The 17,729-nt window shown below is 41.3% G+C and overlaps 4 protein-coding genes across 16 annotated transcripts in view; 1 reads left to right on the top strand and 3 right to left on the bottom strand.

The window, feature by feature from the left end:
- Positions 1-10,701, top strand: part of Phcl-1 (pH-sensitive chloride channel 1) — a 78,650-nt gene extending 67,949 nt beyond the window's left edge. For 10 of the 13 annotated variants that reach the window (XM_078176941.1, XM_078176940.1, XM_078176943.1 and 7 more), the window contains 2 exons: positions 3,665-3,781; positions 4,635-10,701. In XM_078176941.1, coding sequence (XP_078033067.1) covers positions 3,665-3,781; positions 4,635-4,766 — 249 coding nt within the window. In that variant the 3' untranslated portion in view covers positions 4,767-10,701. Of the gene's footprint in view, positions 1-3,655; positions 3,782-4,634 lie in introns of all 13 variants that reach the window. The other 3 variants (XM_078176942.1, XM_078176945.1, XM_078176951.1) reach the window with 1 other exon arrangement.
- An 82-nt stretch (positions 10,702-10,783) lies between these two features.
- On the bottom strand, positions 10,784-11,631 carry Strat (RAB interacting factor STRAT). Its single transcript, XM_078176961.1, has 2 exons — positions 11,354-11,631; positions 10,784-11,051 (listed from the first exon to the last, which is right to left on the bottom strand). The coding sequence occupies exons 1-2, from the start codon at positions 11,477-11,479 to the stop codon at positions 10,818-10,820; spliced, it is 360 nt and encodes a 119-aa protein (XP_078033087.1). The 5' UTR covers positions 11,480-11,631; the 3' UTR covers positions 10,784-10,817.
- A 71-nt stretch (positions 11,632-11,702) lies between these two features.
- On the bottom strand, positions 11,703-12,436 carry LOC144467936 (uncharacterized). Its single transcript, XM_078176958.1, has 2 exons — positions 12,153-12,436; positions 11,703-12,055 (listed from the first exon to the last, which is right to left on the bottom strand). Exons 1-2 carry the CDS (start codon positions 12,391-12,393, stop codon positions 11,703-11,705), a joined length of 594 nt encoding a protein of 197 aa, XP_078033084.1. The 5' UTR covers positions 12,394-12,436.
- Positions 12,437-13,924: 1,488 nt separating this feature from the next.
- On the bottom strand, positions 13,925-17,545 carry Orc1 (origin recognition complex subunit 1). Its single transcript, XM_078176913.1, has 5 exons — positions 15,634-17,545; positions 15,282-15,555; positions 14,940-15,205; positions 14,580-14,863; positions 13,925-14,509 (listed from the first exon to the last, which is right to left on the bottom strand). The coding sequence occupies exons 1-5, from the start codon at positions 17,268-17,270 to the stop codon at positions 14,337-14,339; spliced, it is 2,634 nt and encodes an 877-aa protein (XP_078033039.1). The 5' UTR covers positions 17,271-17,545; the 3' UTR covers positions 13,925-14,336.
- Between the last annotated feature and the right edge of the window lie 184 nt (positions 17,546-17,729).

Here is a 17,729-nt window from a genome sequence, read left to right on the forward strand (position 1 = left end):
TTTTCATTCGCTCTTTCTTTCTCTCTTTCTCTATCCCTCTCTTCCTCGCTCTCTTATCTCTCTCTCTCTCTCTCTCTCTCTCTCTCTCTGTCTTTCTCTTTCTTTCTCTTTGTTTCTATCCATCTTTTTTTCTCTGGATGCAGACACACATCTGTTTCTTGCCGCTCCTCTCAACCTCCACTCCCTCTGGTCTTTCTCTCTCAGTTTCACTCTCTCTCTCTCTCTCTCTCTCTCTCTCTCTCCGCTAGATCTTTACCCTCTAATCTCCGTACTACTATTGCAACGGTGCATGATCGAAGCGCATGGATCCACGTGCAACGCAACCGCATCAAAGATTTCCAGGATGCCGCAAAATTCTTCGCGCGATCTCCCTGGATCGTATCACTTCTATGACTATCCCTATTTCTTTCATTCTCTCTCTCTCTATCTATCTATCTATCTATCTATCTATCTGTCTATCTATCTCTTTCTTTTTCTGTCTCTATCTTTACCTGTCTCTCACTTTCTTTTCCCGTCGCCGACGATGAAATCAGTCTGAATCCCTCGTATCGCGGGAATAGCTACGCAGAAGGACGAATTTTGCGAGCACCCTGTTCGGATAAATAAGGTAGAAGTACAAAAGTAGCCGAGCTGTAGGACGTTGTCTTGCGCCTGAAGCTAAAACTTGCGCCCTTGTCGCGATGACACGCGGCTTGGATTTACTATATTTCGAGATCGATCTCTCGATCCTGTCGTTTCCGAAGGAAGCGCTCTCCCCGTTCTCTCTCTCTATCTCTATCTCTATCTCTCCTCCTTTATCTTTATCTCGACTTTTCTCTCTGCCTCTGTCCCTGTCTCTGTCTCTAACTCTGCCATTATCTCTGTCTCTGTCTGTGGCTCTGAACCTGTCTCTGCTTCCGTTTCCATACCAATCTCTATCTCTGTTTCTGTCTCTATCTCTGTCTCTGTCTCTGTCTCTGTCTTTGTCTCTGTCTCTGTCTTTGTCTCTGTCTCTGTCTTTGTGTTTGTCTCTGTCTATCTGTCTTTGTGTTTGTCTCTGTCTATCTGTCTCTACCCCCGCTTCTGCCCCTGCCACTTGCCTTTGCCTCCGCCTTTGTCACTGTCACTATCCCTGTCTCTGTTTCTGTCTCTGTCTCTATCTCTATCTATCTCTATCCCTGTCTTTATCCCTATCTTTATCTCTGTCTCTGTCCGTGCCTCTGTCTCTGGCCCAGCTCCTGTCCTCGTCTCTGACTCTGTCTTCGTTTCTGTTTCACACGTAAATCCAAAGCCGGCGACACCGTTTTGCATGAATCCGCAATTAGAGTCGATCGCAGAGAGATACGCTCCGATGTTCGTATCGCGCATCCTGTCGCATGCGGGACCGCATGAGACTGCATGAGAACCGCATGATACGCACGGACACGCACGGACACGCACGAATCTATGTGGTATACTCTTACTTACGTATGTGATACGCGAGAGAGACAAGCACGAGCCGTGCGACGATTGCACGCTGCACTAGGCATGCTGTACATCGGGTGAGAGATACTTGGTTTCGATCACACACTGTACCTTGTCGCCTCGACGAGATGCTGACTTAACCCGATGTTAAATATCGTTTTTCGTTCGAGGACCACGCGACGGATTCGACGCGACCGTTGCCAGAGTTATAATCCTTCCGTCTCCGCGACGATTCGGTCTTCTTCATTTCTCTCTCTCTCTTGTCGTGATTTCGTGCCGGTGATCAGGACGGACACACAGATATCCGGGGAACCGGGGTAAGAAGAGCAGTTCGATCGCTCGATCGGGCGAAACGGCGCGGGTGCGATCGAGCGATCGACAGCATGCGAGTAGTGTCGCGGCAGTGCGTGCTCCGAAAGTCGGCCGAAAGCCTGAGACAGGAAGGCAACCGATGTTGACGCTTCGCTTCAGTAACTACAGTTGATCTTGCAGTCCTTTTAGAGATAGCAAAGGAGAGTGTGCGAGGCTTGCGTCCTGCCCGTTTTACAATAACACGTGCCGACGTCGTTTCTCGTCGATATTTACGACGAGAGGATCCTCCGTTCTTACGACGGGCAACTTTTTTTTCTTCAATGTTTTACGTTCAATACTAATAATTTATACTCATCCGAATACAAATAAATGCTTAACTACGTCGTATGCGGTTAGAGGCAACTAGGAGATAGATTATCTTGCATCATTTGATCATAAATAAGAAGACAACGAATTAATAAGTTCATCTCTTATCGTTTGATCTTTTATGATGGTCGTTTTACACCGACAAAATCGATATTTTTTCTCTTTTCTTTATTTTTTATTCGTCATTTCCTATCTTTTATTCTCGATTATTTATCAGTTTTCTTGATCGTGGAGGTCGGTGGGAAGACGAAACTACCGATTCGATCTGTCCCGGGAACGCACCTTACGGTCAATGAGTCGAACTTACTCCGATCGTGCTTGACGCGTAGCATCAGCATAAGCATAAACGCATAAGCATAAGCATACGCATAAGCATAAACGCATAAGCATAACTATAAGCATAAGCATAAGCTTTACGCAAAGACGGAGGATCGGAAAACTGCGCGAGGATCGGGGGGAAGAAGCAGTTGGTTCGAGAGACCAACGTCGCGGTCAACAATCACTAGGCCCTAGGATTCTGTACAGTTTGTTGTAGGAAGGGCCGATGTTCGCATCGAAGTCGATTGGAATCGATCGCAAGTCGCATTGGGACCAGGGATGCCACGGGACGGCGTCCCATCGATTTTCGACACATTGCCCTTCCCGGTCTCGCCTACTTGTGCTTTGCTGGGCGGCCCATCGCTACTCCCACTATTCCCGCTGAGACTACCTGGCGGGACTATCAGGTGGTCGTGGTCCGGTGTAGCCATGAAAAGTCACTACGCAAGGAGTGGGTTGGCGACGCATGCGCGAAAGTCCCGCACAGCAACCCGCGGCATCTACCGGATAAAGGTAGAAGTTTTGCGTCGCGCCGCTATCGTAGTTAATGATAATGTTCAACCGGTAGACGGTCTACGCCGATGTACGGGATCTCCGCTCGTTCGTTACCATCTCGCTCCTTAAACAGTGACTATTTGCGACTGCTTTGACTACGACCAGCCGGTAGTCCGGGGTTTGTACTGGCAACGGTGATCGGGACACCCGATGCCGCCCGGTCGACGCTCGAGTTCGATGCGCGACAGTCTAATATACAATACGTAGACGGTATACATTGTACGGCATGTAATTCGTAAGTTATACATACACACAGAGGCACGAAAGTGTTGATTCGATATACATTGATCGTGTACCAACTACTTATTTAAGAGACGAAACAACGATTCACTTTTCGACGAGTTCCTCGAGAAAGAGGTTATGCGTCGGCTGATCGATCTATCCGGACGCTATCGAAATCGGTATACTCACGCCTGTACGCGCAAGCTTGTCCGCCCAACGCCTAATACCCAAAGCCGCGTGCCGAAAGATCGGAAAAGCGCCTACATGCCACCGCTTAAACTCGTACGCTTGTCATTCTCGAACGATCGCGAATCGCCGCCGTACATCCGGCGATAGATCCGAGAAATGTCGAAGAGAAACGCTGCTCGGAGAATGGATCGTTGTTTACCACGAATCGCACGTAACGCTATAAGATTCTTCTACGGAGACCCTGTCGCAGGGTAAAAAGAAGCGAGAGGGCGGTCCGCCACCAGGAGCTACGACAGGACCGAACGAGATCGTGACTTGCACCAACTGTGGACCTAATCCCTGTACGCATACGGCCACCAACGGATGCACCGCGGAGGTATGTTAATTACCTGCTATCCCATCAACCTCGAAACATCCAGCTAACGGATCCCGATGACCGGTGGTCGATACGCGTCGCCACCACTAATCCTTCCCACCCCGTCTAACCCAACCCTTCTTCATTCATCAGTGGAGCTCTTTCGTTCGCCGACAATGTTGTATATCGTCGTCGTGTCCATTCAATGGAATCAATCGGAACCGACGAGCAAACAGTTTAAAAATCTGTTCCAACACGTTGGAATCATTTCGATTTTTCAATTGTAAGTGCAGAATTGACCGGAGTTTAGGGTTAATCTTTAAACAGCTGGTAAGGTGCTATATGGAGTTATTTGTATTGTACCGGAGAGAGAATAAGTAGCGCTCTTTCATCTGATTCGATTTATGAGAAAAATTATTCATGGTATAGTCTACGCTAGAAGTGATGAACTTTTTATTCGCCAAGGGCCATATGCATATACAAGAGTGTTAGTGAGTACTGACTGGACTGCGGCTATTTATGCTAAATAAAAATTGTTTGCATCAGTTGCAAAAATTAGAAACTAAAACTTGATAACTGGAACGCTTAATTGGCGGAATTGAGGAAGTATGTAGGGGAGGGTGTGTGTGGGGGGGGGGGGGGGGGGACTTCAATGGCCCCGTGGAAAAGGAGAGTAAAGAAAGGAGTCACCAGTGGGCACCACTAACAACATATTACGTTTCCTAAAAATTTCTTCCCACAAATCGAACCAGATCAAAGAGAACCACGTTCTCTCGAAAATACGGTGAAAACATTCAAAAGCAGTTTCGCGAATGCGACAGAATGCTCAGGTTCGGTGTCCTCGGAATCAGCAGTGCTTGTGTGTCTGTTGCAGCTAAGAAAAAAGGAGCCGCCGCATCCGATCCGTGTAGCAAAGACGATCGACGTGATAGCGAGAATCACCTTCCCGGTCGCCTATTTCATGTTCCTCACCTTTTTCTTCATCCACTATAAGGGCACTTCGTAGACCGGCACACCGGGCACCGGGGGATGTGATCGTCGAGAGGACTCTCCACCGGTCGATCGTCGGAATCGAAGGAAAAAGCGATCGACTGTCCGTGTGTATCGCGCGGCTATCGAGACGGCTGCCGTAGAGAAGAGAAGAGAAGAGGAGGGTAAGAAGCGCATAGAAGAAAATCGAGGATCGGCAGAGATCTGTGACCGGGAGAACGCGAACGGATGGGACGCACTCTCGGCATCGTATCGGTGGATTAGCCTTTTTCTCGTCTTTACTCACTACACGCGATTACGGTTAAGAGCACCATTTCCCGACGAGTTCGATCCAGCGACCGATCGACAACGAACTCACACGAACACACATACACAGACACGAAACATGCAGCAAAGATGGCCAAAGAGAAGAGGAAGTAAAAAGATGAGGCGGAAAAAGAGAGAGAGAGAGAAGGAAGAGGACAGAGTATAAACTGCAGAATATGCGCGTAGAACACGAAAAACACGTACACATGCTCGATTTCTTGACTTCTTTCCTTCTCTTGTCGGATAGTCACGCCGCTAATTCGAAGACGCTTCTCTGACAAATTAGCTGAACGAATCAAATCTTCGTAATGTTTAAGGAAAACGTGTTACCACTTACTCTCGTATAATCTCACAGACGGTAAGAATTATAGGGGTAAGGTCGATGCAAGTGTCGTCCATGAAATCGCTAACTCGTGATTCGCCTTTTACTTAACGATCGACCTCTTTCTTTTTTCGGTATCTTGTTATCGATTAAACGGCATTCGCGGCGAGCTCGACGCGATCGCGAGCATTCTTAGCTCTGTATTCGTATAGACGTTTAAGCGAGATAAAAACCAAAAAAACCAGATGTAAAACGACAAAAAAAAAACACCTACGAAAAATCACAAAAAAAGGTACCATCGACAGACGATGAATTATAAGAAAAGAAAAGACGTTCGCTTTTAAAAATCGATGCGCGGTGGGGAGCAGGGCTGCAAAGCATACAATTCCGCTGTACAAAAAAAAGAAATAAACTATATGTATATATACACATACATATACCAGTATCGTTTATATGTATATATATGTATACATATAAATTTGGCTAATCAATCGTCGTTCCATCGAAGCTTTTCGGTAGATATATATATTATATATATATCGCGTATACGTACATACATACATACGATGGATATATACAATTAATATACGTATAATTTATATATGTATATACTATTACCTTTTTCTCGATCGTTCAGGGTAGCTTTCGCGCTGACATAGCTTTAATGACAAGATTTGTATCCCGCGTAGGCGATCGAGAGACAGTGCTCGCGTAAGAGATAACGAACGCAGAAAATATTCGTAGAAAAACGAGAAAAACAGACGAACGAACGAGCAAATTGTTTCCCGTTGAAATAAACGAGGGAGCGAGGCGTAGACGACAAACGCGACTATTCAGGGGGAAATAAACGTATTACGGGTAAAGCTTGCGATTAGGTCCAACGAAGCGCCGACGCTCTTTTGATGGGCAAAGCGAAGCAACTTTTAGTGGAGAGCGGATTTGGCGAACCAAAAATCGGATTAAAAATATCGGACTAAGTGAGAACGGTTACGCTTTGGCCGGTTCAATCGCAACATTGAAAGTAATTACGAAACATGCCGTTGTCGGAGGACTACCGTGGATCCAGATGGACGCTGGGAGGAAACAATCGTAGACGACGAGACGAGGGAAACGAGAAGGAAGAAGAAAATATTGAGAATGATCAAAGAGACCTCATGACGTAACCGACGAGGCAAAATGTTCCACGTTTCTCCACAGTAATCGGTGTACCTTTAGAGTTTAGAGATACCTTGTATCTGCTCGATAATGTCGACGTTGTCGGTATTACGACTACTATTACTACCATTTACTATTACTACTATTACTACGACCGTTACCACTATCACCACCACCCCACCATCGCTACTATTATTACTACTGCAACTACTACCACTACCACTACTACTACTACTACTGCTACTATTATTACTACTACTATTACTACAATTACAACTACTACTACTGCTACAATTGCTACTACTACTACTACTAATAGTATTATCACTATAACTATTACTATAATTATACTATAATTATTACTGTAATTATTACAATAACTATAACTATTACTATTACTGTTACTACTACTGTTACTGTTACTGTTACCGTTACTATTACTGTTACTATTACTACTGCTATTACTATTACTATCATTATCACTATCACTATCACTGTCACCTATCATCTATCATATATCACCCATCACATATCACCTATCACTTACCAACTATCACCTATCACTATTGCTATTACTATTACTATTACCATTACGATTACTATTACGATTATTGCTACCATTACTGTTACCGTTATCAGTACTACTACTACTACTACCGTTGCCGCTAAGAAGAAGTAATCTTTATTACCACTGTATTACCAAATCGATACTGCTACTATCGTTATAGCTACTTTTTAAGCATAGTTATTATCGACGGTCGTTCGAAGAGATTAGATGGGACAAGAGACAGTCACGACGTGCCGTCTAATCCGGGCCAAGTCGCTTCACAGCAATACATCGATCGCAGACCAAAAGGATCCGACGCGACGCGTATTCGATCGTACACCGCGAACCCGTTGACGCGTTCGCTACCAGCGTTTCCATGTATCTATCCCTTGACATCGTAGTCGCTCTTCGTGATCGTAACATTCCATTACGCTGCAACGTATCTGTTTAACCGAACCAGATGTTCTTGTATAAACGTTACAAGTTTCCGCAATATATAAAATCTGGTAGCGAACCCGTCCGCAAAAACAATGGGTGACGTTTCGAGCTGCTTTCGTTCGCCGAGAAAACGTTCTCCTGGAACCTCGCGAAATCGCGAGCAGCATCGCGGTTCCAACGATCTCGATAGAATCGGATTAGTATAATAGTACACTAGTTCGCGCCGTTTTGGAATAAAATTGATAGTTGAAATTATGGCAATTACTCGTCGCTTTTATTCGAAAAAATGCTCGACGCGTACCGTTCGAAAATTGTTGCTTGCTCGCGAGGGGGATTTCGGCGGGTCCGCGAGCCACGCAATTACTATCGGTACGTATTATACTGAATTAATTATGATTACGATTTCGATTAGGATCGTAGAGAATAATCTAACGTCAGTTAACGTCGGATACACGGTCACCGTGTGAGACAGCTTCTGTTGTATCGCTGCGCCGAATTCGAAACGAGTATATACACGAGTATTATTCGACGGTGTGTTAGCCCGTGATCGACACAACGAATACCAAATAAACGTAAAATGATACCGATGATCGGCCAATCAGGACGCGAACAAGAAACGCGCTGGACTGTTCGACCGAAAAAAAAGGGAGGAGCAGGAAGACGATTTCATCGAGAACGAAGATTAAAAACTGTTCTCAGTACCAGTACCAGATATACTTACGTTTTATACGCGTCGCGCGCCGTGTCGGCCGAAACAAGTTGTCGTTTAGGTGATAGGAGAACGGGAGCGGTGATAACTTAATTAATATCGTTAACGTTTAATATTCCACGGACCAAGACCTAAATGTTTAGTGTCGTACGATTAGCTGCACACACTCGCGCGATACTTCCCAAAGCGTTCGCCTTTCGTTTCGCATCGATCCCCGCCGAATCAAAAGAAAAAGGAAAGAGAAACAGAGGATTAAACGCGCGACGCGGAATTAGAGCGTCGCGCGCGTATCCGTGAAATTTCAAATGAAAGAACGGTGAAACCGCGGGCGATACATGTGTCCTTTTGCGAAACCAAAAATCCCGCTCGAAGAAAGAACGAGATCCATCCGCCGCCGCACACTTTTGCGTTCGCTTCGACGGGTTTGATTACGATTACGCTTACGCTTGCGCTTTCTCGTCCGGCCGTACTGGAAAACAAACGAGAGACAAAGCGATTCGATGTGCCATTACAACCAACCTCAGTGGAACCATTCGGAACCATTCGGAACCATCGTAGATAGAGCCAGTTGATTCTCCGAGCACAACTACGCGTGTGTACGTCCCGCCAGCGGCGAGAGAAACCAAGCGTTCGGATAGGCGGTGTGTACCTACTATTTTAGGTACTTCAACGATAAAACTCCGACGAGATGTTTTCGAGTCTAGGCGTCGCCAAAGTTTAAGCACTTTGCTATTTCTCTCTCGCTGCTTATAATGAGAATCCGCGTGTATTACAGAGTGTTCCAAAATCCGTACGCTTTGGCGCACCCTGTATATTTTCCAGTCTATCTCCGATTTTATTCTGGTTATTTTTGTACCTTTTCGACTGTGTCCACAAACGTAAGGGTAAGAAAGCACACAAAGACTCTTGCGGGATTAGAGACGAGCGTGCGCGCGAACAGCGTCGCCTACACGCGCCTACCACGGAGCTTTGTTTCTAACTGCGTCTTAACAATAAGAATGATAGGAGAACTAGAGAATCGGAACGAAGGGACGACATTGGCGCGAGAGACGTCGTCGTCGTGTCATGCGGTTCGCGGTCGGATGACCGAGACGAATGGAATCATCCCTCGCGGAGATGGGAGATCGTGGGCAAGAGACGGGGATGAAGACTACCTTCAGCCGCGGATCGAACTAATACACAATTCATCGTTGCCGTTTACCGCTACCGTTTATCGGCGAGTTGTTTGTTTGTTTGATACGTTGTTCGCTTGAATTCCAACGTGTTCGTGATTCGATATGGTCATCGATCTGTATGAATCGTGATTATCAGGCTGCGGATCCTTGGACGAAATCGCACACTTTCTGCCAGAAATTACTTATTCGACGAGTAGCAATTTCGTTTTTTCTTAAACCTTTGGACCGAGTCGACAAGATCGCGTTAATAAGCTCTTAAGTTGGCTGTTTTAAATTTCGAAAATCCGCAGTCCAACCATCACGGTCTTGACTTAATTAACGACGAGTAATGTGTAAGCGTGTATCGCATGATGGGCATAGCGAGAGATCTCGTTGATAAAGGAACAGAGAACGCGATAGAGACAAAAGAATGATAAAGCTGTGATGTTATTAATGGCCGTTACGACACGGCTAGGAACGAACGCGCGACTATTTTTGCAATACTTAAGGCAAATCCGAGAACCTATTTGATAAATAGATATGATTAACTTCCTCCGAAGACGAAGATAAGGAGGAAACGGAAGAAGCTTTACGCGAAAGACCCATACACGCCCATGTGTGCGCGCGTATATATGTTTGTATGTATGCAACTTAGAATTCTTTCCTCCACGACGAAACGATTCGCGATGGCCCTGAATAAAAGACGAAATAGATTGAATCTTTGATCCGATGCTGTGAAAACAAGAGAAATCAATATCAAATGAAGGAAAGAAACGCGTGTTACCATCATCTTTGTTAGAGAACAGCAAATCGTGATCTACGATGAGGCTTCGAAAGAAAAGATCGTTTTCCTATTCACGTTCTCTTGAAATACATCGAAGACACAAAATTCAAAATACCGATAAAATACCATGTTTTTTCGGAAAGCATTCATTTATACGCATATACAAATGCATATACATAATGTATAAGTACATATACGTAGGTAAATTCGCGTGTAAACACATTACATGTAATAATAAAAAAAGTAATAATAATAATAATAAATAATAAAAATAATAATGATAATTAATTATACTGATATGCACTGCATATAAACGTTCCGCGATCATAAGCAATCGCGCTATCAAGATCAATGCATTGCAATGAAATTGATTCACAAAACTGCATACGTATTAAATATATTGATAAATGATTTCTAATCGTAAGCATAATCTTATTATTATTATACCGTAACGACGATTGATTATCTGATTTATCCGGCTGTGTTTGTAACGTACGTGATTAAATATTAAACTATCAACTTAAACAGTAACGTGCATTTTTTTCCTCCATGCTTTCTTGTCTCTCTCGCTGTTGCGTTTTGGGTCGTTTGTTGTAATAAAGAAACAAGAACTATGACTCGTATAAAATCGTATAAGATTTTTATTTACAAATCATTCGTGTTTCACTCTGCTCAACGAGATGTACGACTTTTTCGTGGCCAAATCGTGCCAGCCCACTGGACCCCTTTCACAATCTGCGCAAGCCAAGTATTTCACATTGTCTACGGTGTACGAGACGCCAATATTCTCAAATGTGTACACGTCCTCCACCAACCAATGATCCGTAACAAGTTCTTTCTGGTCAGCTTCACCTTCTCCTTTCCTTTTAATGTATGGCAGATTAAACTAAAATCAAATTTACCTAAAGTAACTACGGCTTTTATATAATACATATATTGTTGGACTGCATTAACAGTTCCGTTTGATCGAGCTTCACAAATCAGTGAACACTATAAATGCACGAATTTCTACGGTCCAAGGATAAAGTAAACAAACTTTGAGGTTAGGTTCCCCAATGTCGCATAAAAATCTACGCGTACAGAGAACCGTGTAACGTTTAAAAAAGTTTCACTATTACGAGCTAAATTGGCAAATCCATTTCTTTCTCTTCATTAACACCGTTTTATATTAAACTGACAATCGATCACCTCTATGTTTACTAGCCGGGCTGCACCTGCGTTCAACATTTTCGACGGACAAAATGTGCAGTAAACTTTCGTCTTGTTCTTCTCGTCTTTGTCCACCAACGATCTCTGATCCGTATCCGTCGACATGTTTCTCAAAAAAAGTATTCGGTTATTTAAACGTATATCGCAATTACAATGCTACATTCACTACCATTGACTATCCACGTTTAAACAAAACAACCGCACACAGCTATTTTGTCTCGCTCAGAATTACAGAATCGACCAGTGGCGCGATACGTTCTCTCGCGACGCGATAATCGCGCGGCGCACTCTCGATTGTCGATTGTTCAGATCGGGCAATTTGAAAAGTTCACCGTCTACCGTAGACGGTGATGTAATCGTTGGTTCGTTCAATTTTTGTGTCGTTTAACAGCTGCCAGCCAAATTCGTGAAACTTTTCATCGAAAGGCATCGGATCGGTCCAACGGTGTTGATTCTCTTCAGGGCCGATCACGAAAATCAATTTTCCTTTGTAATTCTCGACGTACTCGCGAAACGCAGTTTCATTGTTAAAGTAACAAAATAGAATAGCGTGGTTTTCCGGCACGCGTACACTGGTTACGTTGCCGTCGCGAAGGAGCGACACATTATCCAAAAAGAAAGGCGGCGAATACTTGCTGCACCACCACGATCGATCCAGTTCTATGCCGACAACCTCCAACCCTTGAAACAGAACTTGCCGTTTTATACGATCCATTAACATTAAATTAACATGTTTCGTACGTGTATAAACTCTGTGCAACGATTAACTAAAATTTACCGGAATACATTTCAAACAACCACTCCAATAATCCAGTTCCGCACCCGACGCTTGTCAATCCGAACACATGGTTCTTCTCCATCGACTCTTTGATCCACCGTAGATCGTTCATAGTTGGCAGAACCCAAAATAATCGACACTTCTCAAACTCGTTTGAACTACATTCGAGATTGACGATATCCTCCCACCTTCCCTGATCGTAGAGCGCAAGAACCGTTCTCTCGATATTTTCGTCGTTCATAATTCTGTCAGCGAACGGCTAATTTTCAAACGTGGTACAGACGTTCTCGCGTCCGACAAGATACTGGCTCGACTTAAAATACGCTTAACGATCGATTATTAATAGTTCGGAAAACTCTCAGATAACATCCTTGACTTACGTAATTCGTTAAATTATAACAGATATACATATTCGTATCGATGACAAAGTTTGGCTATAGTTGCAGACACGTTATCGCACGAAGAAGACGCTCTGTACTGCAATGCGATTGCTTCATTTCATTTATCCACGAAGAATGCTATGTTCGATTGCAGCGTTGTTCATTCTTCGCTTGATAAAAATGGCTAGTTATAGAAATTATTTGCTTGAGTACCAATTTATATCAGTCGATGCATTTTTTTATTATTCTGTTTTTGTTAATGCACCAAATAGATCTGTAATAAAAGTTGAACATTCGTGGTGATGCCGTTTGTCGATCTCATACCACAGATTGTCATAATTACGTCTATTTATGGTTTTCCAAGCATGCACAGTGATGTGCACAATACTGAGTTACCGTAAAATATTAATTATCCTAAAGTTAGGACATAATAAAATGAAACAAAAGCACAGATTTGTTCAGGAGAATTTACTGCATCGATATCGTGTACAAACTGCAGACGATAACATTGTTCAACGTAATTAAATGCTTCTTCAAATTTGATTAATTATTATGTTAATTAGTTATGTTTTACGATATTGTAACGAATTTTTTTCACGTGATATCAATACATTAGACTGTCTCCTCGGTAAATTTTTGTGACCTTACAACGTCATAATTAATATTTTTTGGCGATCCTATATTGTTCAAAGTCCATGTAGCGCCAATTTGTGTAGTGTCAAAACGCTTAAACAGTTAGTCAAAGTCAACTGTTGATAATTTGGCTCACAGTATGAGCGTCTTACCACTACCCCAATTGATGTTGTATGGACCCCGAATCAAGCCTTTCTTTTACTCCGTGAGAGGCACCACAATCGTTCACGCGTGTACAAAGCAGTGCTGCTCAGAAACATTAATTATAGCAAAATTGGGCTACCAAAATGTACACTAGGGCCACAAAACTGTTCACAAAAATCTGTCGCATCGATATCATCGATAAAAACAAATAAAAACAATGCAAAACATAATTAATTATTTTTTTTTAAGTTTACTATTATATGAATGTTGATATAAATCTTTTTTACGTGAAATCAATGCAGCAGATTTTCCTGAGCTCTATGCCTTTGGTTAACTACTTTTTGTTTTAATTACGCTGTAATTAACGTTTTTAAGCAATCCTGCATTATCATATGTGGAAAATACTGACGCCTCTAGTGGAGAAAAAGGAAGGCTTGGTTCAGCCTATGCTTTAAAAATATTACGCGCACTCGGTATTTTGTCGGTACTTTGTCTACTAGTTCGTGCATTGTACCGCTACGTGTATGGCGTTGTACAATCTTTTAAACGAAACACGGTAAATATGAAAGGAAAAATTGTTATCATATCATAAATAAAATGTCGATGACAGGACGATGCATCTGTATATAAAATTTAATCAATAAATTCATATATGCTATACAATTCATACGCGAAACTAATTAATATCATAACATCGTTCGAAACTTCAAGGCACTGTCAAATATACAGACAATCGAACTATGTATTGCGATATAAAAAATTAATAAATTAATGTATGCTATAAAATAACTCTGACTTAAACTTTTCAATAATACGTCTTCCATCTTAATATCTTCACAATACAAAATTTCTAATTAAGTTTGGTCTGTCTCTATAGTATATGTTCCTTAACTAATAGGTTTCTTTTAACCGTCAAAAATAAGTAAAATTAATATGTGAAATTAATTAAAATTGTAATAACTTCCGACGTTTCAAGGCACTGTCAAGAATACATGCAAACTACTAAAAACATGTCACATAATTCTCGTTATATGCAGTTTAAATCCAACTCCTGAGTTGCATAATGAATGTCGTCCGTAGAGACGTTCAATAAAATTTTTTGGTATATATCGTTTCTCGAGTGCTCGCATATTAGCAATCTGCTAGCCCCTAATCTCCCACAAATGGCAAGTGTCTCCGTTACAGTAGGAATTTTGATTCCTGTAATATAAAATCAAATGCATTATTTTCAATAAACCTTTGAATGCCAAATACTCAAACAGAAACACACCATCAAAAGAGCACAACGCTTCGATTTGTCTGTATGCATCTTTAAAGTACACTTCCTCGATAGATGTTCGCGTCACCTCCGCGGATACCGCCTGTAAAAATATTTGCTCCATTTTCGAACAACACTTTATGGCCTGAACCTTTGCGGATGCGATCATTTCAGACACAGCCGCGGTGACATCTTGAAGAGATATGGTTTCAGCGTTTCGTGATTCCGCGATCTCCATTGCACGACGACATATGTCTAAAGCTCGTCTAGCGTCTCCAGATACAGCAGAAACTTTCCTGTAATAGAAATGTTTCATAAGTAACAGCGACTCGAGTTTCAATCAAATCCCCTTTAGTTAAATCGCGACAATACCGTGAAACGAGCTGTACAGCTTCGCTCCTGAAGCCAGTGAAATCTTTCAATCTGGACATTACGATTTCTTGCAACTGTTTATAATTATATGGCTGAAATGTTAATCGTGTAAGACCCAATCGCGACGTAACACGACCCATTAGCGCTCTCTCGGGTAAATCCATAGTGTTAGCAATGGTCACTACAATTAGATGTGCTGTTGTCTTAGTCGGCCAATCTAATAAATTATATACAACGTCCTGGCGTTTTGTGCATAAAAAGTCCAGCTGCACCAATAATTAACAAATATTGTTAATTTGAGCATCGATTAAATCAGTAATACCTTTTAAAAATAAATCATACCTCGTCCACAAGAAGTAACGTCATTTTAGAATTGGCCCTACGGAATCTATGTTCAAGTATAGAATAAGCTTGCTCCCAAGTAACAGTTCTACCTTCAAGCTGTTTTAGAATTTGCACGTAAGATTGCCGTGGTTCTGTCAATTTCATTCCATTGATAGCAACATAATCAAAGTCGTCCAATTGGCCTTTGATTATTAACTTCTGCAAGCATCTCACAGCCTCGTTTACAGTTGCAGTCTTTCCAGTACCTGGTACTCCACTTATATATATACACCTAAAAATAATGTCAGCTTATTATTACAATTTCATGAAATCATATTTCGCGAGATAATATTTTTTGTTCAATACATACCCTCCACTCTTATCTTCCAATTTTCCTTTAAGAAATGTGAAAATACTATTGAATTCCTCTTCCCTGCAAGGTAAGGACTTTGGCACAGCGCTAACATGTAATCTGGATCTTGCCTCCTGTAAAGGTGTGGCTGGTTTCATTAAAGTATTGTGTCTTCTTCCAATTGATGGTGTTAAATTGTTATGTTTCAACGGACGCGATTTAGGAGTACTCAATACAGCCTCATCTAATTGTGTCTCAATATTTCTTCTTATATTATTTTTCTTTTGTGGTGTGGAAACATTTTTCTTTGCCGACGAAATTTTTATGCGTTTATACATATCAGTCAACGAGTCTTCTCCCTCATTGCCTTTATCATTGTCAACAAACTGCACATTTTTTTGCATACTCTCAGGATTTATTTTCTTTTGTTTGTCTCCTCTAGTAGGAGTGACTTTAACTGCAGACGAGATTTTTATATCTTTATACAAATCAATCAAAATATCTTCATTATCACTTTGAGTCTTATCAATATGCTGTCCCTTTTTCTGATCACCCTTTGCAATCACTCTTTTCTGTTTCCTGACCCGCCTGGGTGTGCTAATTAATTTTTCCTCATTATTTTCTGATTCGTTCGACTTTTCCAGCGTTACTATCTCTATTAATTCCACTTCTGGCACAACTTTACTTTTATTTGTCCTACTACCTTTTACAGGAGAAACATGATTTCGCTTGTTGGTCTTAACAGTTTTTACAGTAACTTCCCCTCTGGCTATAGAATCATTTTCTATAATCGTGTCATTATTTTCTGATTCATTAGACCTTCTTAGTGATTTTGATTTTATTATTTCTGCATCTGTGCTACCATCTGTGTCATTATCTTTTATGGGAGGAACACGATTTCGTTTACTAGCCCTAGTACTTCTTGGAGTTCTACTTTCTGATCTACTCCGAATATTAGATACATTCGTACTTTTATTCCTGTTCCCCAATCTTTCATTGTTTTCTCTTACATGTCTTTCAAATACATGCCGGTGTAATTTTTCTTCATTATAATTAATATTTTTCCTCCTTCTAAGAGATGGAGAATTTTCCTGAGCATGTTGTGCATTATTTAAAAAGTCTAATGAACTACAATGGTAGGAAGAAAGCCTTACAGGTGGTTTTCTAATTCTACTATGTGTTAATATTTCCTGCCCAATTTGCAACTCTTTTAATTCTTTCTTGTTACGAATTATAGATTCGCTTGTACTGTCGTTACAAGAATCTTCAGTTTCTACATCCGAACAACTTTTTCTTCTCTGTTTCAATACTCGCTTGCCATTTTTTTGATGTTTTTTTTTATCACACTCAGAATCAGAATCAATTTTGTACAAACTTTGCTCTGTGGATCGTCTTAATTTAATTTTAAGTGATATTTTCTCGTCCATTAAAATACGTTTCTTTTGTAACGAGTAACGAACACTCTGAAATATATTTTCTTCGTCCGAAGAAACGTTTGCATCGTTCTTTTTCTTAGTCTGTAACTTCGAAGTGCGTTTTCTGTGTAAAGTATCCGTAACCCCTTTTTTAGATGCACTTCCAGAGTCGGAATCGGAACGTGCATCAAGGACATCGAGTATCTGATTGTCCGAACATTTGTTTAATTTCATCGTCATTTCGCAATTCTTTTGTTATGTACTCGGTAGTCACTTACTCTCAATAGCTGAACTAATTTCGTTCATTTGCAAGACTAAATGTAAAATATTATGTATTTGTTTTTGCATAATACATTTTGATATATTGTTTGTACACTTTTTATAAATCCACTTATCGAACGTTGACTCGTTATATGGCATAAATTAAAAAACCAATAAATAACAATAATAAATACATGTGTATGAACATATGAACCGCCAAAGTTTCGTTATCGCAGCACATAAATAACCAAGTCAAAACAGATATTCAATACGACCGTATAAAGAAATACACCGAATATTGTATCCGAATATTTATGTTCCAAATATTCTACCGATTATTTAGACTCTTTTAAATCGGGTATCATTGTTAACAACGATAGGCTCTAATATTTTTAATTAATTAAAGTGTTTTTCAAATACTAAAACTTGACGATAGTG

The sequence above is a fragment of the Augochlora pura genome, chromosome 3 (genome assembly GCF_028453695.1).
Source record: "Augochlora pura isolate Apur16 chromosome 3, APUR_v2.2.1, whole genome shotgun sequence".
NCBI classification, from domain to species: domain Eukaryota; kingdom Metazoa; phylum Arthropoda; class Insecta; order Hymenoptera; family Halictidae; genus Augochlora; species Augochlora pura.